Source organism: Ixodes scapularis, unplaced genomic scaffold (assembly GCF_016920785.2).
Source record: "Ixodes scapularis isolate PalLabHiFi unplaced genomic scaffold, ASM1692078v2 PGA_scaffold1__304_contigs__length_218370807, whole genome shotgun sequence".
NCBI lineage: Eukaryota > Metazoa > Arthropoda > Arachnida > Ixodida > Ixodidae > Ixodes > Ixodes scapularis.
The window spans coordinates 58,713,857-58,733,795 of NW_024609846.1; the positions used below are offsets into that span (position 1 = coordinate 58,713,857).

Genomic DNA, 19,939 nt, shown 5'->3' on the forward strand with positions numbered 1-19,939 from the left:
TGCAGCAAGCTGAGGCTGCTGCCAATGCGTAAGAATGGCCTTTTTCTATATTTGAATGTTCAAGTCTTAGGTGGGAGTTATATTTCGTTTCAGCCTAAGTACAGACGTAGCCGACGCTATACGAGGACGGACCAATCGAGCGGCGTCAAAAGCACAAGTCACCCGGCGTTTTCTGTTTACGATTGGTTCAGGGATAATAAAACACCTTGCAGAAACATGACGAACACCACGATGGTGCACTTTTGACGCTGTTTGATGGGTCTTATCAGCCCGATGCGTCGGCTGAAATTCAAGTTGTTTATTTTGACGATGGATGTACAGATCTTCAAAGGGTCGTGCCCAATGTGGAGGCCAAAAAGAAAGAACGCCCGATTCAAATATAGTCTTAAAAATCGTTTTTTTTATCAACTATTTTTTACGTACTTCTCGCCTACTCCGCGCTACGAGTATTTCTAAAATTTGCTGATTAACTGTTTTCGATAACGCTCAGCGAGTTTCTCATTCAAACCGTGCGTCTATGTTTACTAACCAAGTCTGTCAGTATTTGCGAAACTAAATAATGACTTAATTATTCGGAACGCTATGTTCCTTATTAAGTTATCCCCTCGGCAGCGACAGATACTGCGCCAATCTGATTTTTCTGCGATCCGTAGTTTTTGCAGGAAACTTACGATCGATGTTCGCTTAAAGGGGTGCTCAAGTTCTTTTAAAAACGCCAAAAAGCCGTCCGTTGGCGCCACCTGGTGTCTGCTCCAAGGTGCAGAAAGAGGCGCGTTACGATATTTGATTAGATTCTTAATCCCGCCCTTAAGTGTAAATTTAAGATTTTTTTGTTTAGGATGTTTAGAGCCCGTGGAGAGTTATCACCATAAATATACGATGTCAGAACCCACTCGAGTGCCCCTTTCAATGGCCGATATATTACAAAAAGCTAAAGGCTGCTTAGCTAGTAGCGCACTTTGGCAACAGCTTCTAGATACCAGAGCCGTAGGGCCGAATTTATGACTTCACCTACCGAAGGCCAGCGCCGCATAAATTGGACCCGCGTATGAGGTCAGCTTTAGGTTGGGATTCCTGTCCAATCAGTGAGAACACGAGCCCCAGCCGAACGCTGACGTCACACTCGTGCCTAATCTGCATCCCCGCTAGCCCCTGGTGGGTGAAGTAGGAAGCCCAGGACTACGGTCATTGTTGACTGGTGTCAGTTTTATTCTGCTTGTCTCGTTTGGGATCGTCTGGACACCAACAGTCAGGCCAAGGCGGACAGCTTCCTCAACACCTGCGTGACTGTCGTTGCCATACTGATCGTGATCACTCTCATCGTGATGGTCGTCATCGTGCTCAAGTGCTTCAACGTCTCGGACGACGGTGAGGACTGACGCAACAGAGAAGTGTTGGTAGACGCTCACTTTGCTAAGTGTCCGATCAAATAACGAAATGAGGTGGTCGAGGCTGATTGGAAGAACCTGAAAAGGCATTTCCTGGAGGTTTCAGAAAAGCGGCCGACATTTCGCTAAGAAGTCTAGATATTCATTGACGTCACCGTTGGAATTGTATTTATAAGTGATGATTCGAATATGCTGAAGTTTGGATTTGGTGAAGTTTGGTTCAATCACTAGCATTTAGAGCTACTGCAGAGAAATCCGACGATGGTGCCGGGGACCGAGCCAAGGGACAGGGCTGTGGTAGTTTTGTGAGGAGGATATTCGCTCTAAAACAGACTTTAGGCCTAAAAAAAAGGGAAAAAAAAAAAGACCCTAAACTGGTATGAAAACAAGTAGTCCTATCAGTACGAGTCTGTCACCTCGGAAAGAGAATTAAAGAGACGTAAAATCGCGGCTGCCAGAAGCACTTTCTTTTTGAGTAGCCTTGTGTAGACGAGGCAATGTTCATAGTTGTGCCTACCTTACTAGTACACACACGGTTTACTTATTTTTCCGCAGGGTGCCCAAGACCGCCCACGTCCTTTCGGGACACCAACAACTCGCTGGCTTGCGAAAGTGATGAATGCAAGAATTACGGTAATTGTCTCCCTTTCTGTCTTTATCATCTAAATAAAAAAAAAAAAAAGAAGAAATATAAAAAAAGAAAAGTCCCTATAAGAGCTTGAGCAGAAAAAAGGCCAGATAGTCGGCATCTGCAGTGGCCCAGAAGAACCAATCGCCGAGAAAACCCATATATTTGATCTTACAAGCTCGAATGAAGGGTTCAAAAGAACAGATCGAACTGACACAAGATCGCCCATATGAACCCGGTCTAACACTCGAAAAGATCCTGCGCGTTTTACATTCTTGAAATTTGCTAGAGCAATACGTCAGAGCCGCTCTTGAAGGAAGGGAACAAATCAAGTCCTGAAAACATATCGACCCTGAAGAAACACCATCGGGCTGAGATGCTGACCCCTTGCACGAGCTGGATGCCAAAATATTTCTGGGTCCGCATCAGTTGCATACTCTTTCCCCATACTGCATGGCTCTCCTTGACAATGACAACAAGGGTTGGGGCTCGTTTTTTGTAAACAGGTCTAGGACTGTAAAGATAAGAGTACCGTAGGCAGCGAAAGGAGGATATAGACTATAGTTCATGTTGTTCTTTTTTCTTTGTTGTTTTCTTCCCTTGTCTCTGAGCTTTATAAGTACGACCTTTCACCAGCTATACCCGCGCCATTACCCTTATTTTCATAGTTAACGCGATGGAGGGCCACGCTGTGGCAACGATTGATTCAATAATTAGCCACTGAGACGCTTTAAGGATATAAAGACACTACATATGTTTATCATTATAATCGAGAGATTAAAAAAAATAATTGTTGCCCACTTTAATCGCGGTTAACGCTGATTAAACAATCGGAGCAGACATCATACGTAGGGAGCCTGATAAACCTCTCGTCAAATTACCAAGTACAAGAAAGAATGCTGGGAACGCAGGTTCACGTGCTGCATGTGCTCGCCTTATTAGAATAAAATATTCGAAGTAAATGATAAAAATAGCGTTGACGAACACGCGTGCAAAGCGTCATTTGTTTTTGCTTTGGAGATGCTGCAGACGGCAGCACGTGCAGCGCATTTGTTCCTTGGTTCTTTGCTAGTTGTCCAAAAGGCGTATTGATCTCCTGGTTGTCTCATCATGGTAGAGACATTATTTGTTGCATCGACTGTTCCTTGCACATGAGTAAATTGTTGCCGGTAAAATGGCAGTTAAACGCACTCGAGCAGACACGCACCAGGTGGCGCATTGTATGCAAAAACCCATAGAGTTATAATGTACGCTAGAGGTTCAACTGGCGCTAGTGTCTATGCGACTTCCGTGACGCAAATTGAAGCAGACAGCAACCGGTCTACTCTTGCGGTGCTCCTGTGCATTCCTATGGGAAAACGCGCGTGCATTTTGTCTCTTCGCCGGAAAGTAACACGGAACACTTTGGTTATTTGGATCGTACCGAATAACATGTACCTTGATTAACACTGTAAAAGTGTAATTGCTTTAGTTAGCGTATTTTTCTTCATCAGTGAACGATGTTTAACTTCGCTACATTTCAATCCCAAACATGTTTTCCGCAGCAGGTGTGTAAAAACAAGCAACGATTCAAAGCAAAATAACAATCAAAAGTAATATAGGGTGAGTTCAAGGCTCGCCAGCATCCCGGTGACGCTTATATATTCATGATATGCCAGTCCTGTCACTCTATGTAAATGATCCCGTCGTGCATGAGCGGATAAAAACATTCAAATAAAGAATAAAGTACGTGGGCTATGAAAGGTGTATCTTCGTATTGTTTTCTCTGCCGGGCAGCTGTTATCAGGCACTTGTTCTCAAAGACTTAGAGCATACGGCTGATGTTTTGAACGTAGAACGAACATCTTCGCTCAGAGCAGAAAGAATAAAGCGGTACTTACTTACTTAAAATCGCACTATATTACGTTGCCTTCAATTTATTTTGATCATACATACACGGGTAGTTACTAATCGAGTGTTACTGCGTAGTTCTTGCCGTCTCCCTTAAGTTCCAGCATGTCCTTCGTTCGTTTGACACGTATATCCCTCATGCTAAAAAGCGCCGACGTCGTGTTCGCGCTAACAGTGTCCGACAGTGCAAATAAATACACGTACAGAGCCGTTAAAGCACCGTTTTTAATGCGATGAATTTGAAAGTTAAACGCTGTAACTGACCAATTATTTCATCGGCCTGACTGAAAAACGTTCCAAGGTACCTAGTACATACGAATTATTCGGGATCTTTGCTTTTATGATCGAGCGCAGGGAGAAAATGCACTCACTCTTTCCCATAGAAATGCATTACCGGAAGTCAATTTTGGACTGGTTGCTGTCTGCTTCAATTTGCGTCAGAACACTAGCGCCAGTTGAACCTCCAGCGTACATTGTAATAACTCTACGCAAAAACCTAAATATCAGTAGTGTGCTAAAATGGCAAAGTTTTTATTCATCGCGTGCGAAGGTAAGTGCCATAATCGTAGCACAATGCCAACATTACGAGAAAAAGAAATAGGGTAGCTCATTTTGAAATTTCTTATTTTATGTTGCGTTGTTTCCACACCAGGGCTTCCTGTCCTAAATGTAACATACCGATGAATCTGTGTATCAGTAAACGTTTCTGTCGTAGTAACTAAATGTTGAACATAATTTATATTTCGCACTGTGTTTGCAGAATTCGTGTGCTCGCAAAATATGTTTTTCAAAATAAAATATATTTTTCTTCAATTTTGCATCAAAAAGGAGGTGGGAGTAGAGAAAAGAGGTGCGATTGCAGCTTGGCCAAAGCTCCAGTTCCCCTTACAGTTCACCGTAAGTAGAAGATAAGCAAAATAATTTAAAATTGCCAAAAAGTACCTGTCGCAGGTTTAATAATCTTAAAGACATCAACGAATTTGCAAACAGATGGTTACAACACTATACGTCAACTCAGAAGCGTTAATTTTTTCTTGGTGCATCCCTGTACATACTATAGTATTATATAGTTAGCCAGAGGCACCTCTTTTTAAAATATGTGATACAACAAGCTTCCGTTATACCTTCATCCCGAGAATTATGAACTTGGTCAAAGGTGAACACAGCACAGCTGCCTAAAGCTGCCTCATCGAATGGGATTTTTATATTACCGGAGACGGTTAATATTTTTAGGACAGTAGCTAATGGTGTGTCGTAGCGGGTTCAGATTGCGAGTACGATCCGTGAGTACCGAAACTTGAAAGTCTTTACATTTTTTTCCCGTTCCAGCGATGACGATGCGCGGAACGATAGTGAATTATCTGGAACCTTGCGAGGATTTTTTCGAGTTCGTTTGCGGCGGCTGGATGAAGATGGCCAAGGTGCCTTCCGACGAAGTTCTCAAGAGCGTCGTCACGGACATGCACCGGAGGGTAGAAGACGAAATTTCAGGTGACCCTCTTCCTTTTCTCGGTGCTTTTGTATTTTACTTTACGTCAGGGGAGGATTTATTGCATTGGATTAAGGTTGAAACACGTGTACAAATCATCCGAAAATCGGGCAAAAATCATGACCATGCGCGAAAACCGTTCCAAGCTATTTTGAATAACGGAACGTATTTATTGTGCAGAAAACACAGAGAGGCATCGTTAAAAACATGTTCGCTATTTCGCCTGGCGCAAACACCCTCGTGTAATTTGTTTTTCTTAAAAAAAAAAAAAAATGTTGTGGAACTATTTAAGGGTTAAAAGCTCTAAAAACGACGGACGAGTAGGAGAGACACACACAACAGAGCGCTCTGTGGTGTGTGTCTCCCCTACTCGTTCGTCGTTTTTAGCGCTTTTAACCCCTAAACATGTTCAACCAACTAGCCCAAATCCAAACTATTTTGTGGAACTAATATTTCAAGTTATGATTTTCGCGCGTTTTGCGGGTGCTTTTTCGCAAACGTGTTTCCCTCCCGTCTTTTACGACTTCGCACTCTAAGCACGGCAGGGTGTCATTCCTTGAATAGCACGAGCTAGTTTTTGTGATTAGCATAGATGCATTGCTATTTATAAGATAATTACAATGGTTTGCTAGAAAGTTGTGATTTGCCATGAAAAATATGCGAAGTTCAAAGCTTTATTTCAGTCTCATTGGGGCGAGACTTAGTTTGTAGTGCCTATTCACGACCATTTAAATGCCCAAAAAGCACAAACAGTATGAAAAAAAAAAAAAAAACTACAAAAAAAAGAAAAAAATAAAACTTCTTATTTTGCAGTTTAGAGGATTATGCCATCACCCAATAAAACAAACTCAAGGTCGAATATTAACGCGAGGACTCCGTAAAAATAAGCCAGCCCACGCTATTATTAAGCGGGAAAAGATTATATAAACTTTTCGCTTAAAAAGAAAATCGGCTTGTGGCCATTATTTTTTATAACAATCTCTGAGCACGTGTTGAGATGTTCATCAATTTTTTTGCGAGGCCAGTTGCAAAACAAAGAGCGTATACATGATAACCTTATATATATATCTCTTAATTTCGGTGGCTATGACGATATCCATCGCAAAATCGATTTGCGCCGTTTCTGTTGCTTCTAAAAAGTATTGACGTCAGTCGTTATGGATTAGTGTCAATCGACATTGATTTAATGATATTATCCAAGGGTACGTAATGCTATAATTGGTCACAGGATAAGAACCCAGCAGATGGTTCGTCTTGAGCGCGAGCGTTAGCCTTTGATAACACGTTTTTGCTCACGCAGCCAAGGCACGGCGGAAAACAGCGAGCGAGTACTTGAAGCTGCAGGTCCTTATCCCGCCCCAGACTATACATAATACTTTATGTTTTTTCTTCGACCCAAGTTTATATGCTTTTGTAAATACACCATAAGTATTTGGAGCTTTAGAGGTTCATATTAGAATCAGCAACCGACGAATAATGACGCTATGAGAATGTCCAAGCAACTTTAAACGAATGGTTGAAATATCAGAAAGTGAAACAAACGCAGCCTAAGAAGTCCTTAGATATGGACGCACAGGCGGGCTTTCGTTGTGTAATGTGTGCTGAAGATGAAGCTGCACCAAGTTCCAGGTCACTAGGTGTCTAGTTCACTGCCTACGTCCGGAATTTTTGCAGGCATCTGTTCGTTCGAAGTTAAATGAGTGTGTGAACATCTGAATACAACTTTTTGTAAAGTACCTGCGTAAAAGTGTGCACACGTAGCGAAAATCTTCTTGTCTCATCTGAAGCAACCTTTTAGATCGGTCAAGTGGATACCGTTTGAAGGATTATAGCTATTGTAGAAAAACATATTTTTTATATTATGAACTATAATACTTTTGACTCTTTACACTCCGTCAGTTCTGAAGTGAGCATTCTTCACGTCGTTTCTTTACAGAAATCTTGAACAACACCGTAATTTCATACCGAGGTCAGACGGCAGCTCAAAAATCATCTGCGCTTTACCAGGGCTGCATTAATATTGGCAAGTGTTTTCCATTTGCTGCTCACTACTAGGTTTCATAGGTGTTGAGCAGTAACTGCGCCTTTTTGTACATGAATGCGTCAGACTAGACTGTCTTTATAGATTATGATAACAGTTCACACAAATGTGTAAAACGCAGCAGCTCTTTATGCCTATTATGGGGTCTTTAACCACTGACACCCACACCAGTCAGGCTAGGTTATCTGGGGAGATATGACGTATTGATATGGTGACTGGAACGGGTCCCCGACTTGTGTGTTCTCAGCGTCCTAAAGAGTGGTCCCTCGATTTCCGCCTCATGACGTCATAGAAGACTCATGCCAGAGCCGCGTATATAGAGAGTTTGGTCAACGGGAGGAGCGGGCAGAGCCAGGACGTGCACCAGACGCAGATAGAGGGCTTGGCATGCTCTCTTGGCCAACCAGAAGCTGAAACGAATCCCTTAGTGGTGGTAGTGGTAAACAGTTTTAATAAGAGCATAAGGGTTAAGTGTAGTGACTTTTCAAGATTGAAAATATGGTGCTCGTGATGTTTCGATTTTGATCATGCAATAAGATGAAAAACACGAATGTGCCGCTCGAACTCTGTTTTGCTCGGACAAGGTGTGACCGCTCGGAAGGCAGATTCCCGGCCCTCGGTGCCTGGCGTGCGCATTATGTCGATCGTTCCACTAGTCGCGCTCTTCCACCATGATTTTGAATGACTGTGATTGAAACATCACGTGCACTATATTTTCAGTCACCGAGAGTTACTCTGACGCACTTATTAATTTTGTTTCTTGCGACCACCAGGGTATTATTTCCACCCTGGTACCGCCAGGGCGGTACCCTGGCGGTACCAGGGTACCGCCAGGGTATTATTTCCGACTTCTGGTTGGCCACATTCGAATTTCTGAAGACACTCGCCCAGCACGCTTTCGGCCAATGGCGTCTCCTCATTTGCCTCCTATTCTTCTCAATTGATGGCCAAACTCTTTCGATATACGGCTCTGTGTCATGCTGTCGCCGGCCACGATCCTGGCGGTGTGCGAGCAGTGGTGGTTGACGTTGCAGACGACTGTTCTGCGGCAGGTCGCTCTTCAGCTTGACAGTTCGCGGAAGCTTCAGCAGCCATGTGTTGAGACTTCTCGACAACAGGGACGCTTAAGTTCCCTCGTACTTATTGCCGGGACTTCTAGCACCAACCGCCAAGATCGCGACACACGACAAGACGACACTCCCGCTTCTGGGACGCCATTTGTTGCCACCTCGGTACCCCTTTTAATACATGGGTGGGATAGGACGTTAAACACGGGAGTCGAAGACCCGTTCCAGGTACCGTACTACCGTGAAAAGTAACGCTATAAAAATTCCGAGGACACCAAAGCACTTCTTATGAGTTGTGAATACGAAAGCATGAACGTCGTTCTTCCGCTTCCTTAGTTCGTCTGCGGTGTACTGGCGTGGACGGCCACGTTTCGGCGGCCGAGCGCGCGCTCTCGTGAATGGCTATCTAGGAGCCGTTTTGATCAGCCAATGGGAGAATGGGCATTTCTTTCACATTTTTTTTTTGCGGGTACAGTCGCCGCCGGCTCAGCTCTATGGGATGATTAATGCTTTCGCATTAACCCACACAGACCTGCGCAACAGTAAGGGCACCAAGCCCCTGGAAGACCTGCTGGCCCGCTACGACATGCCGCACTGGCCCGTGGTGAACAGGACGGCGAACTTCCGGGTCTTCTACCTACTCGGCAACGCCATCCGGGACTTGGGCATTGACGCGCTCATATCGGTCAAGGTGGACCTGGATTACCACAACAGCGAACGTTACATCCTCTACGTGAGACCGATGTCTCTCCTGTGCATAATATTCACCATAAAAAACAAAAAAAAAACAAAAAAAAAAACATGCGAATTATATCTTTTAAGCCGCGGCCATACTGCAAACACATAATACAAAAGACAGTCTAGAGATACTAGAGAGTTTTAGAAAACCGTTTTTGTACATCCCATAGGTACAGTGGGTGGGCCCTCCGGCACGAACTGCACATATGAGAGTTTAAACTGTAGCGCATGCGCAGTTCGAAACGGAGGGCCCATCATGCCGTATCGGATGTGCAAAAACGGTTCCCTGAGACTCTCTACTGTCTCAGGTGTGTTTCTTCCATGTACGACGGCGCGGTCACTTTTGTCCGTTCCTGCAGTAAACAACCTTTCCGATGCCTTTGCGGTTTTCCAGATCGGACAGCCGACCTTCGGAGTCGAGCCCTTAATCCTGCGGGGCAGGTTCAGGAGCCCGTTCTTTCGTATCCTTCACCGCTACAAGCTGTACGTCTATCGATGCGCATGTTTACTCGGGGCAAACGTGGCAGCCACAGACATCGTTAACGAGATTGTGTCCTTCGAAGCACAGCTAGCCTCTGTGAGTACACGTCTACGACTTTATGCTGTTGAGAGTTGTCGGAACTGTAGAGACACCGAATGTATGGTGCCTGGAAATCGCCTCCGACTGGTGCGTTTACACTGTCCTCATATGTGGTACTCCCTCGATTTCTGCCAAATGACGTCACAGAAGTGTCCCGCTGTTGCCTGCCGCGATCATGACGGTGGCACAGCAGCGTTGGGAGCTGCAGCAGACGCCTCTTGCGCTGCAGGTCGTTCTCCAGGGGCCCCCATCTACACGGCGGGCCCAAGCGGGACCAATCAAGGGACCCGGACATCGGCGCCTGCTGCGATTGGCCAGCGGTAAGGAGCTGGCCAATCGCGGCAGGCGGCGATGCCCCGGTCTCTTGGTAGTCCCAATTCGCCCCGCCTCGTCCCGCCGTGTAGATTAGGCCTTCAGCCAGACAATCCCATGGCTACGGCAGCCAGGAGTTGGAACGTATAGACCCTAGATTAAAGAGAGGGAGCAACTAAAACCATAGAGCGTGTTTGAAATTCAATACCAGACGCTTTCTGCGCTGATTGGCTGCAAGTGCGCATGCGTTGCTTTCTCGTCTGGCGAGAGAAAAGCGAGCGGAGAGGCAGAGTGGCAGAGGTGCTTGCACACGATCAAAGCCTTCGTCACCTCCTCGAAGCTCGTATAGGCCTCCTGCGTTGCACAGGGAACGCTGCGAAAACGTACTCGTCGGGACTTCTTTTGGGTAGTACCACAGCCTCCTCTTTATTCACGAAGCCTGACAGTTCGACGACGGAGCCATAGAGTGCCGGATCGCACATTTAGAGCGTGAGGATCTGGTAGCACAGAGCATCAAAGAGCAATTTGTCGGGGAACCTGGGCGTCAGCGCACAGCTTCCTCGGCGGCGAGGACGCACACTTGTTCGCTTAGGAGAAGTGTGTTTAGGCGTCTCGCCGCAGCGGGGTGCCAGCCACGTGGCTCTCCTCTCATCCGTTGTCTGACGCTCCACCCTTTCCGTTTCGGCGGCCGCCTCTCGTGGCGATCTGCAAGGTTTTGTCAGTATATAGGAGGCTTTGGTATAGTACAAACTTGAGCGTCTCATTGTGCTACACATGTAGAAGCTTGCCTGCTCAGGTGTGGAACGCGAAATTACAAGAAAAAAAAATCGAACGCCGTTGAAGCACAGGTCATATCCAAAAGCGTGAGCCAATAAACGCTGTTTCACGTGTTAAAAAGTGAAAGCCGTTTACAAATCCCTGTAACGCCGAATTGGAGCGCAGCTCTTGAGGAGGAGGAGTGAAGGGTACTGAGGGGAGGGTAGACCCCTCCCCCTTCTCCTCCTCCCCTCATTCTTTAATATGCTCCGGGGGGGGGGGGTGTCACGTGACTTCGGGGAGGGGGTCACGTGACCTCGGGGAGGCGTGACCTGGGGGTGACCTCAAGGCCACGTGACCCCAAAGGTGACCCCCACGTGACCTTGGGGGTCACGTGACCTGGAGGGGTCACGTGACCTCGGGGGGTCACGTGACCTCAGAGGGGTCACGTGACCTGGGGGTCACGTGGGGTCACGTGACCTTGAGATGACCTTGGAAGGGGTCACGTGACCTTGGGGGTCACGTGACCTTGGGGAGGCGACCACGTGACCTCGGGGGTCACGTGACCTCAGAGGGGTCACGTGACTTGGGGGTCACGTGACCTTCAAAGGGTCACGTGGGGTCATCTTGGGGTCACGTGACCTTGGAAGGGGTCACGTGACCTCGAGGGGTCACGTGACCTTCAGGGGGTCACGTGGGGTCACGTGACCTTGAGATGACCTTGGGAGGGGTCACGTGACCTTGGGGGTCGCGTGACCTTGGGATGACCTTGGTTACGCCGACGGCGACGGCGACGCCAACGGCGACGCCGACGGCGACGCCGCTCAAGCCGGGAACGGGCCCCTAAGAGCTGCGCTCTAAAAAAAAAGAGAAAGAAAAGGATGCTGAAAATAATCCATGGAGAAGGGGAACAAGAGGGACAAAGGACAAACATAAATCTCCAATCACAGCTAGGTGACTGATGAGCGACCGAAAATATCCGCCTGGTCCGGGTATCGAACCCGGGACCTCTCCATTACAGGTGGAGCGCTCTACCAACTGAGCTAACCAGGGGTTAGACGTCGGCAGAGAAAACGGGTTTTATCAGTTGCCACCGGTCTAACACCAACAAAGGTGAAGCTTGCAAGTTAAGGTTGTAATTATAATGCAATTAAATGCAAAGGTGCAAGCGAGCTGGACAAGAGTGATGAGAATAATCCATGGAGAAGGGGAAGAAGAGGGACAAAGGACAAACATAAATCTCCAAACACAGCTAGGTGACTGATGAGCGACCGAAAAAATCCGCCTGACGCATCCATAAAGGGCGTCAGGGCGTTATATGTTTTGACGCCATTACGCAGCAATAAGAGACGCGTACCCTAGCGGTGGTGGCATATGAATCTGGAACTTTCGATGATCTTGCGGCTTTGAATCTAGCCGATTTCGGACGTCGAAAGGTGTTTTTTTCGTTCTTCAGTAATACAAAGAAAAATAAAAGCTCAGCGAAGGTGCCATAAGTAGTGCGAGGCCCAGTTAGGTGGGCTTGTGCTACCTAAAATGAGGGCGCCACAGTTTGTTTAGAGCTTCAGCGCAGGAGGCCAATTGCAAACGCGGCCCATAAACCACGTGACCCCAATCGAGCAGCCTGGAAACGGACTGTAATACAATCACACTATTGGAACGCCGCGACGACAGCGACACTCGCTTTCGCTTGTACCTTTCTGGCGGAACTTATTCGACCAACCGCCAGGATCGCAACATCCGAAAGCACGACACACCTGCTTTCTTGACGCCATTTGTTGCTCGCGCTGCGGCGCTGAAATTGGCGCCGCTATACGATGCCGGCCGTATATGCAATCGAATTGAGCCGGAGTGTGAAAACCTAGTAAAGCTTACTTGCGAGCGGGCCGTAGATAAAAAAAGAACCTGCGCGTAACTTTGCTACTGATCGTAATTCACCAGCTGTTTAGAGACGATGTTGCCTGGGACGCTGTTTACCAACAAGCAGTCTTGTACACGTTACTAAAAAAAAGTAATCGATTACAATTATTATTACTCTTTGCTAAAAAGTATTCGATTAGATTACTTGATTACTCGACGGCAAAAGTAATTGGACATTACTTAAAGAAGTAATTGTTACTTTTCCGATTACTTTATTGTGTGAAGACACATCTTTAGCGCTCATAACAATGAGCAACTTCCAACCTATATTTCACATTTGCGCAAGTATTGAAGTATAAAAACTGGCTCCTTCTTCGTGGTCGTTGCACCTTCACAATCCGGACACAAGCATAGAATTCGCTTGAAGACGTTTAATGATTTGGGCGTTCGCCAGTGTGTGTGTGTGTGGGGGGGGGGGGGGGGGGGGGGAGGGGGCGGGGGAGGCAGAGGAGGTTCTAGATGTTGTTAAGCTTGAGCAAGGGTTGTCGCTCAAAAATTGCGTCGCTCATTTTATTATTCACATGAGGATGAGCTCACATGTTATTCAAAAGAGCAGCAGCTCCAGGATTTGAAACGGATCATGTGTAGTATCCATTAGCGGAAGAGATCGCCCCGACCACTTCTCAACTCGAAACATTGCTTGTTACAAAGACCACGTAGGGGAATTGGGAAAACATTTCAACTACCTTTGTTATATTTTGCATCCGCTTTAGGCACTCTTCGGTTCTGGTTCTCCTACGGGCTGCGAGTAGGCACTCTCAGCAGGATTTTTTTTATTTTTTTTTATTTCTGTGTGTGTGCGAAGGACCCTCAAAGCTACAATCTGCTTCCTCAAACTTCGCCCTGAATGGCCTTTGTCATGCACTGTGGCTTCCCTGGAGCTTCCCTGGAGCTTCCCTGTCCCAGCTCGAAAAACAAAACAAAAAAACGGACATTCCACAGAAACAGCACATAGAAAGAGGTTGACCTCGTTTCCTAAAGCTCCGCAAAAATCTTTATTTCTTTCCGTTCGAAAAAAAAAAAGCAAATTTTATTTTTGTCATTTTATAAAAAAAGCGGGTGCCCGGGGGGGGGGGGGGGGGGGGGGGCGCGTGGAAAAATAGTAACGGTTACAAGTAATTTTATTACTTCAAAAAGTAATCAAATTACTCTTGTGATTACTGCCTAATAAAAGTAATCAACTGATTACAAAATTACTCCAAAAAGTAATCGATTACAAGTAATTTGGTTACTTGTAATGCGTACGGTACAAGTCTGCCAACAAGTCCCGTTTGTCCACGCCAGGTAGGGACGCTGGACGTGCGCAGAAAGCAGATTTGCATCAAGTGAAGGCTTTGCGCATGCGCCGTGCAGACAACAGCGCCACTGCAACGGCGTGACGTCAGGGTCGTGCGTTGCTGTATATTTTTGCGTCCCTTTTTTATGTTTGTTTCTCACGGGCGTCAATCATGAGTGACGTCAGCCAATCTGAATGGGCTCGGTTTGCTCGTTTTTCCGGTTCAAAGTGACGCTGTGGTAAGCATTGCTTTGGTAATAATAATAATAATAAATTCTTTTATTTCCATTCATTGATAGCGGAGACCGAGGGAAAAAGCTACCCACAGGCAGCTTGACGAGCCCTTGCAGTGCCAGCAATGTAAAATAATAAAAAACATCTCAAAGAAATCATATTACGAAATTAAAAGATCGCCAGATTTCTAAAACATGAACTTAGTTCCTTTACGTAGTAAACAATGTCAAAAACAGAACGAAAACACTCCAAAGAGAGCTTTGTCACAGAATATAAATATGTAAAGAGTTTTCGAAAACATGTATCACAGAGAAATTTCGACCGCAAACATGCTTCATCAAGCACCAAAAAAGCAAGTCAACAAAAATATTCACCTCCTTGAAATACACAAAATCTCTTTTTATGTTGAAATATGTAAACACCATCTTAGCAAGCAGAACCTTATAGAACTACAAGCACATTGACCTTAGGTTGTATAATGTAGTATTAATGAAATCAATTTTGTTCTCAGTAGGTACGTTTAGATTTTTGAGAAGCAAAACTTTGAACGATCATACTGAGAATGATCATACTATAGTCGGTAGTTGTCCGCTTCAAGCGAGGTTAAGAAACAATAATGGCTGGATGTCTCACCAGACGAACATTCAACAAACACTTCGTCGAAATATTCGGGATACACCCAGTTAATACGATTTTTATTTTGTGACATTTAAGGATGACATGCTATATTTTTCTGGGAGGTTTTAATACTGAGTGCTGGGCTTGTTCCCTTCTTCAGATTGCGGAACCTCCGAATGTCATGCGGAATCCAAGAAGTATGTACAACCTGATGTCTTTGAAGATGCTGGAAAGTGCCATACCCGAGGTCTCTTCTTTTTTTATGTGTTTGAGATCTTACAACCTTTTGGTGTATTTGAATATACATTTGTGGAAGTTTCAATTTGGTTTCTTTAGTGTCAAGGATTCACTGTGGGTCAAGTAAATTTAGTTGTAGGATTATGAGTCAGTTGACTATGGAAAGTGCACGCATAAACGCTTGTTGAACATATTGCAACCCTCTTGAACAGTATGACAGAATCAAGAGTGGAAGCTCATATAAACAATGATCATACCATTGTAGGACTGAATCAGCTGTACTATCATTAACAATAGATAATAAGCCAATAATTAGTCTTATTGAAACTTGCCTGCTACTTATTAATCTGAACAGAAAGAACCCATATGTACAAGAAAATGAAATCAGATAATCTGTGAAAACAGCTTCGGAGACGATTCCCATTGTCTTTGTGTAAAGGCCGACGTACAACCTCGTTTTTCTGCAGGGAAGATAATGCTCCCCTTTTCTAAGCTGCGAGGGGAGCCAAGCTGGGGCAAGGTAAAGGCTGGAGTAGATATAGGAAAGGGGGAGGCGGGTAGTGGTGCAGAACTATCGACACTAGTGTCACAGAAGTATCGATAGTCGAATATCTATACTAATATCGATAGTTTTAGAGCGCAGCTCTTAGGTCTTATTCACACAGCCGGCGTTTCTCCCATCCCGGCACCGTCGCGAGGGGCGTTCCCGGCAGGGGAGAGGGTTTTCGGCCAGGTTTTCGCCGGAAAGCTGTGCCACGCCGGGTGCCGGGCGACGTAGGGAGCTGCTCTACGTCACCGGCGTCCGGACGTCCCGGCGGATGACGGAGTCCCGCCCTTATCGAAAACCGACCAATCACAAAATAGCAAAGTTTCGATAAGTTTTGAAGATTTTTCATCTTTCGGTTGCCAAAAGTCAGCCAACGCTTGTTGTGTTGTTTTTCTTGTTAATTTTCTTCGGGAATCGCTAATGGCAAACGCAAATTCTTAAATTACAAAAAAAAAAAGAAAAAGAAAAGAAACGTGCGCGCTAATGTTTAGGCACAATTATCTCTTTATTTGGTAATTTAAGTTGAATAAATAAGCGATCCGATCCAATCCAATCCTGCCGTTGCGGCCGCCGTCGCTTTGCGGTCTGTTCGGACACCCTGCCGTCGCGTCCCCGCCCCGGCGTGCTCCCGTGACGGTGCCGAGATGGGAGAGGCGCCGGCTGTGTGAATGAGGCCTTAGGCGCCCGTTTCCGGCTTCAGCGGCGTCGCCGTCGCCATCGCCGTCACCGTAGCCGTGGCGACGTTTCAGCACCGTGCCGAAACGTCCTCGCGGGGCCACGTGACGTCACAGTGGTCACGTGAACCCTTTCAGGGGGTCCTTAGGACCCCCCCTCCCCCTCAGGGCCCCACGTCACCCCCTCAGGACCCCCTGAGGGGTCACGTGACCTCCTAAGGTCACGTGACCCCGGTGACGTCACGTGACCCCTATGAGGTCACGCTACCCCCCGTGAGGTCACGAGGGTCACGTATCCTCACGGTTACGCCGACGGCGACGGCGACGCCGATGCCGCTCGGAGCGAGGAGTGGGAGGCAGGATGAGGAGGAGGGACGAGGGGTATACCCTGTTCTCAGTACCCTTCCCTCCTCCTCAAGAGCTGCGCTCTAATTCGGCGTTACAGGGAGTTGTAAACGGCTTTCTCGTTTTCAATAGTTTTTCGATAGTCGATTATCGATAGTACTATCGATAGTTTCTCGATAGTCGTCTATTGAAGTACTATCGAGTTTTTTTTACTAGCGATAGTAAGATTTCTAGCGACTATCGATACTATCGATAGTACTCTCGATAGTTTTTTTGCACAACTAAAGCGAACACATGTGCCGCACCGCCGCCTCGGCTCCCTTTCTCCTCTCTTCGCCCAAACTCCCGTCTTCGTCATCACTGAAAGCTGATACCAAAGGTGTGATGGTAAGTGCTTGAATTAGATGGTGTCCCATTTTGAAAAAAAAAAAAAAAAATCGATAAAAAGAAGAGGGAGCGACGCAAACTACTAGCGTCACAGAACTATCGATAGTAAACCGTCGACAGTACTATCGATAGGTTTACGATAGTCGATTAACAATAATTTTCCGATAGTTGACTATCGATAGTGCTATTTATAGCTTTTCGATAGTCGACTATTGGTAATACTAGCGATAGTGTTTCGATAGTCGACTATCGATAGTCAGATTTCTGGCGACTATCGACACTATCGATAGTACTCTCGATAGTTTTGCACCACTAGGAGGCAGGCGAGAGCGGAAAGCAAGAAGTGTACGCCGGCCTTTAAGTTCACCATCCCTAATAAACAAAAGAAAAAAAGAATTGTGTCCAATAAACATATACGAAAGCTCGTAGGATAATATAAGAACTTATATGCGACTTATACATTATGTATAAGTTCCGGTGTGTTTACTGAACAAATGGCATGAAAAAGTATTATGCCCTTGAATTTCTTAATAATAATGCAGAAACATTGTAATTAATAATCAGAAAGTTCAATATTTGCAGATTCGTTGGACCTACTTCTTAAATATAATACTTCGAGACGTCGGCGTTTCTCTTGACCTCGATGACCATGTGGTTGTCATGCATCCACTCTATCTTAAGAGGCTCTCACGTCTCATTAAAGGTGTGCCCAGGTAAGTGTACCTTCATTGAAATGAATGCTATTTGATGCTCCGCGATCCTTACCGCTTTAGCATGTTGGAAGCGGTGTTTTACGCAGAACCATTACCTTTAGCGAGTGTTTAAGCTAAAGATGTCTATTAAAGTTGTAACAAGACCTAGAGCTATGAAATGAGTCAAATGATTGTCTCAGGGTTTGCTTAATTTGAAAAAAAAAAAAAATGAAAAAAAAAAATCTATAGCCTTCCTTGGAAGGAAAAGTTTGAATGAGTAAATTTGGATTTCTGAGCAGTTATTTGAACTATATTATTATATCTAACACACATTACTTTCCGCTTTTTAAACTCTCCAGCGCACTCTTTAAAAGAAAATAATGAAGTTGTGTTGCGAAACCTATATTCAACTAAAGGTTTCCTGTACAGGTGCAGTTAGAATAAAGTAAAAGAAGCTGCACGGTTAGCTGCATCCAGCTTGATGGGAGGATACGCCATATATGCACCTTTCCAGTGCTTATTCTTATCCAGGCGAAAAGTGTTAATTCATGGGCCGTGGACGCACGAATGCAGCACCTGATATTGCACAGAAAAGAGCTAATGCGCATGCCCAGAACGCGTTCAACAGCCCGGTAGACAAATATGGCAGCAGGCAGAAGCCGATTATCCGAGCGGTTAATCTATACAGATGCGCTCTATCTCCAATCTTGCAACGTTTCGGATTGAAGGCTGTAGTTGCGAACGATCGAAGCGAAGAATTCGCGACATAAACGTGTTCTTGTCTGTTCGTTGGACGGTGCTCGAAAAACACATCTCATCAACTATTATGTACATACGTGCAGGCGTATGCACAAGTTCGAATACAAAATAGCTGCCATCCTCGGCGATGGAATGAGTCCTTATTATAATGCAATTAAATGCAAAGGTGCAAGCGAGCTGGACAAGATTGATGAAAATCCACCTGTAATAGAGAGGTCCCGGGTTCGATACCCGGACCAGGCGGATTTTTTCGGTCGCACACCAGTCACCTAGCTGTGTTTGGAGATTTGTGTTTGTCCTTTGTCCCTCTTGTTCCCCTTCTCCAGGGATTATTTTCATCAATGAGTCCTTCGTTTGCTCATTCCTTCATCTTCGTGCAACAGCTCCACCGTGGCGAATTACATCGGCTGGCGCATCGTGCACTCGATGGGCGTCCACACGCTGGACCGGTTCCGACAATCCCTGTTCCGGTTCAACCGGTTCCGGTACCTGGTGCAGGACATTCCCCAGCTGCCGCGGGAATGCGTTCGCCTTACCAACAAGCTGCTGTACTTCGCCGTCGGGAGGCAGTACTTCGACAGGCACATAACCAAGCCGGCTGACCGGTACAGGAAGGTACGCGCTGTTACCCGCAGGAAAAGTGACCGATAATTACTGCTACAGGTACCATATAGTCAATGGCAGCTCAAGACACGCAGGGCGTGGCTTGGTAGCTCGCGTTTTCTGCCTCGTGATTGGTCCTTGTCAACGCACGTCAACGCATGCTGCTACCTGATTGGCTGCAAAGCGAGATTAAGATGCTCAGGATTCGTCACGCCCTGCGTTTCTTAAGTTACCAGGGGGACTCTATGTGTGGCTACGTTTACATGGGTGTGGCCGTGGCACATCGAATTGAGTTAGCGCATTGAATTCACTTTAACCGCTGTGTTTACATGGATTTGAATCCACCGGGGGCAAAACCACGTGTCGAATGATTACAGCGCACACCACGTGGCCTGTCCCGGGGGAGGGGGGGGGGGGATCAGTGGAGTCCATCGGTGACTGCGCGGCCTGGACGGTGGCACAAAACGGAGAGGGGGAGGGGAGCAAAGTTTGAAGGTCATCTTAGCCTTTCTCCCCTCACTCCCTTTCCCCCTTCCCCCGTTCATCAGGCACCCTTTCGATTCGCTAGAGTTTACATGGAGGTCTCTATTCGGCTTGAAAATCTCAGACCAACCTCTTCAAACAGATCGGGTCGGACTCGATTCGATGCGCTTGGCTAGCGAATCGAGGCATTTACATGAGACGATTCGATACGCTAACTCGATTCGATGCGCTACTGTCGTATCAATGGAAACGGAGCCTATGGTAGGTGACAGGTT

General features: G+C 46.1%; 1 protein-coding gene across 1 annotated transcript in view; it reads left to right on the plus strand.

Moving 5' to 3' along the window:
• Window positions 1-309: 309 nt before the first annotated feature.
• Window positions 310-19,939, plus strand: part of LOC121045838 (neprilysin-1) — a 47,114-nt gene continuing 27,484 nt past the window's right edge. The window contains exons 1-10 of the mRNA XM_040499187.2: window positions 310-332; window positions 1,250-1,368; window positions 1,944-2,021; window positions 5,236-5,397; window positions 7,332-7,418; window positions 9,034-9,236; window positions 9,636-9,818; window positions 15,098-15,184; window positions 17,710-17,840; window positions 18,962-19,193. Of these exons, the coding sequence (XP_040355121.1) occupies window positions 310-332; window positions 1,250-1,368; window positions 1,944-2,021; window positions 5,236-5,397; window positions 7,332-7,418; window positions 9,034-9,236; window positions 9,636-9,818; window positions 15,098-15,184; window positions 17,710-17,840; window positions 18,962-19,193 (1,305 nt within the window). The remainder of the gene's footprint in view (window positions 333-1,249; window positions 1,369-1,943; window positions 2,022-5,235; window positions 5,398-7,331; window positions 7,419-9,033; window positions 9,237-9,635; window positions 9,819-15,097; window positions 15,185-17,709; window positions 17,841-18,961; window positions 19,194-19,939) is intronic.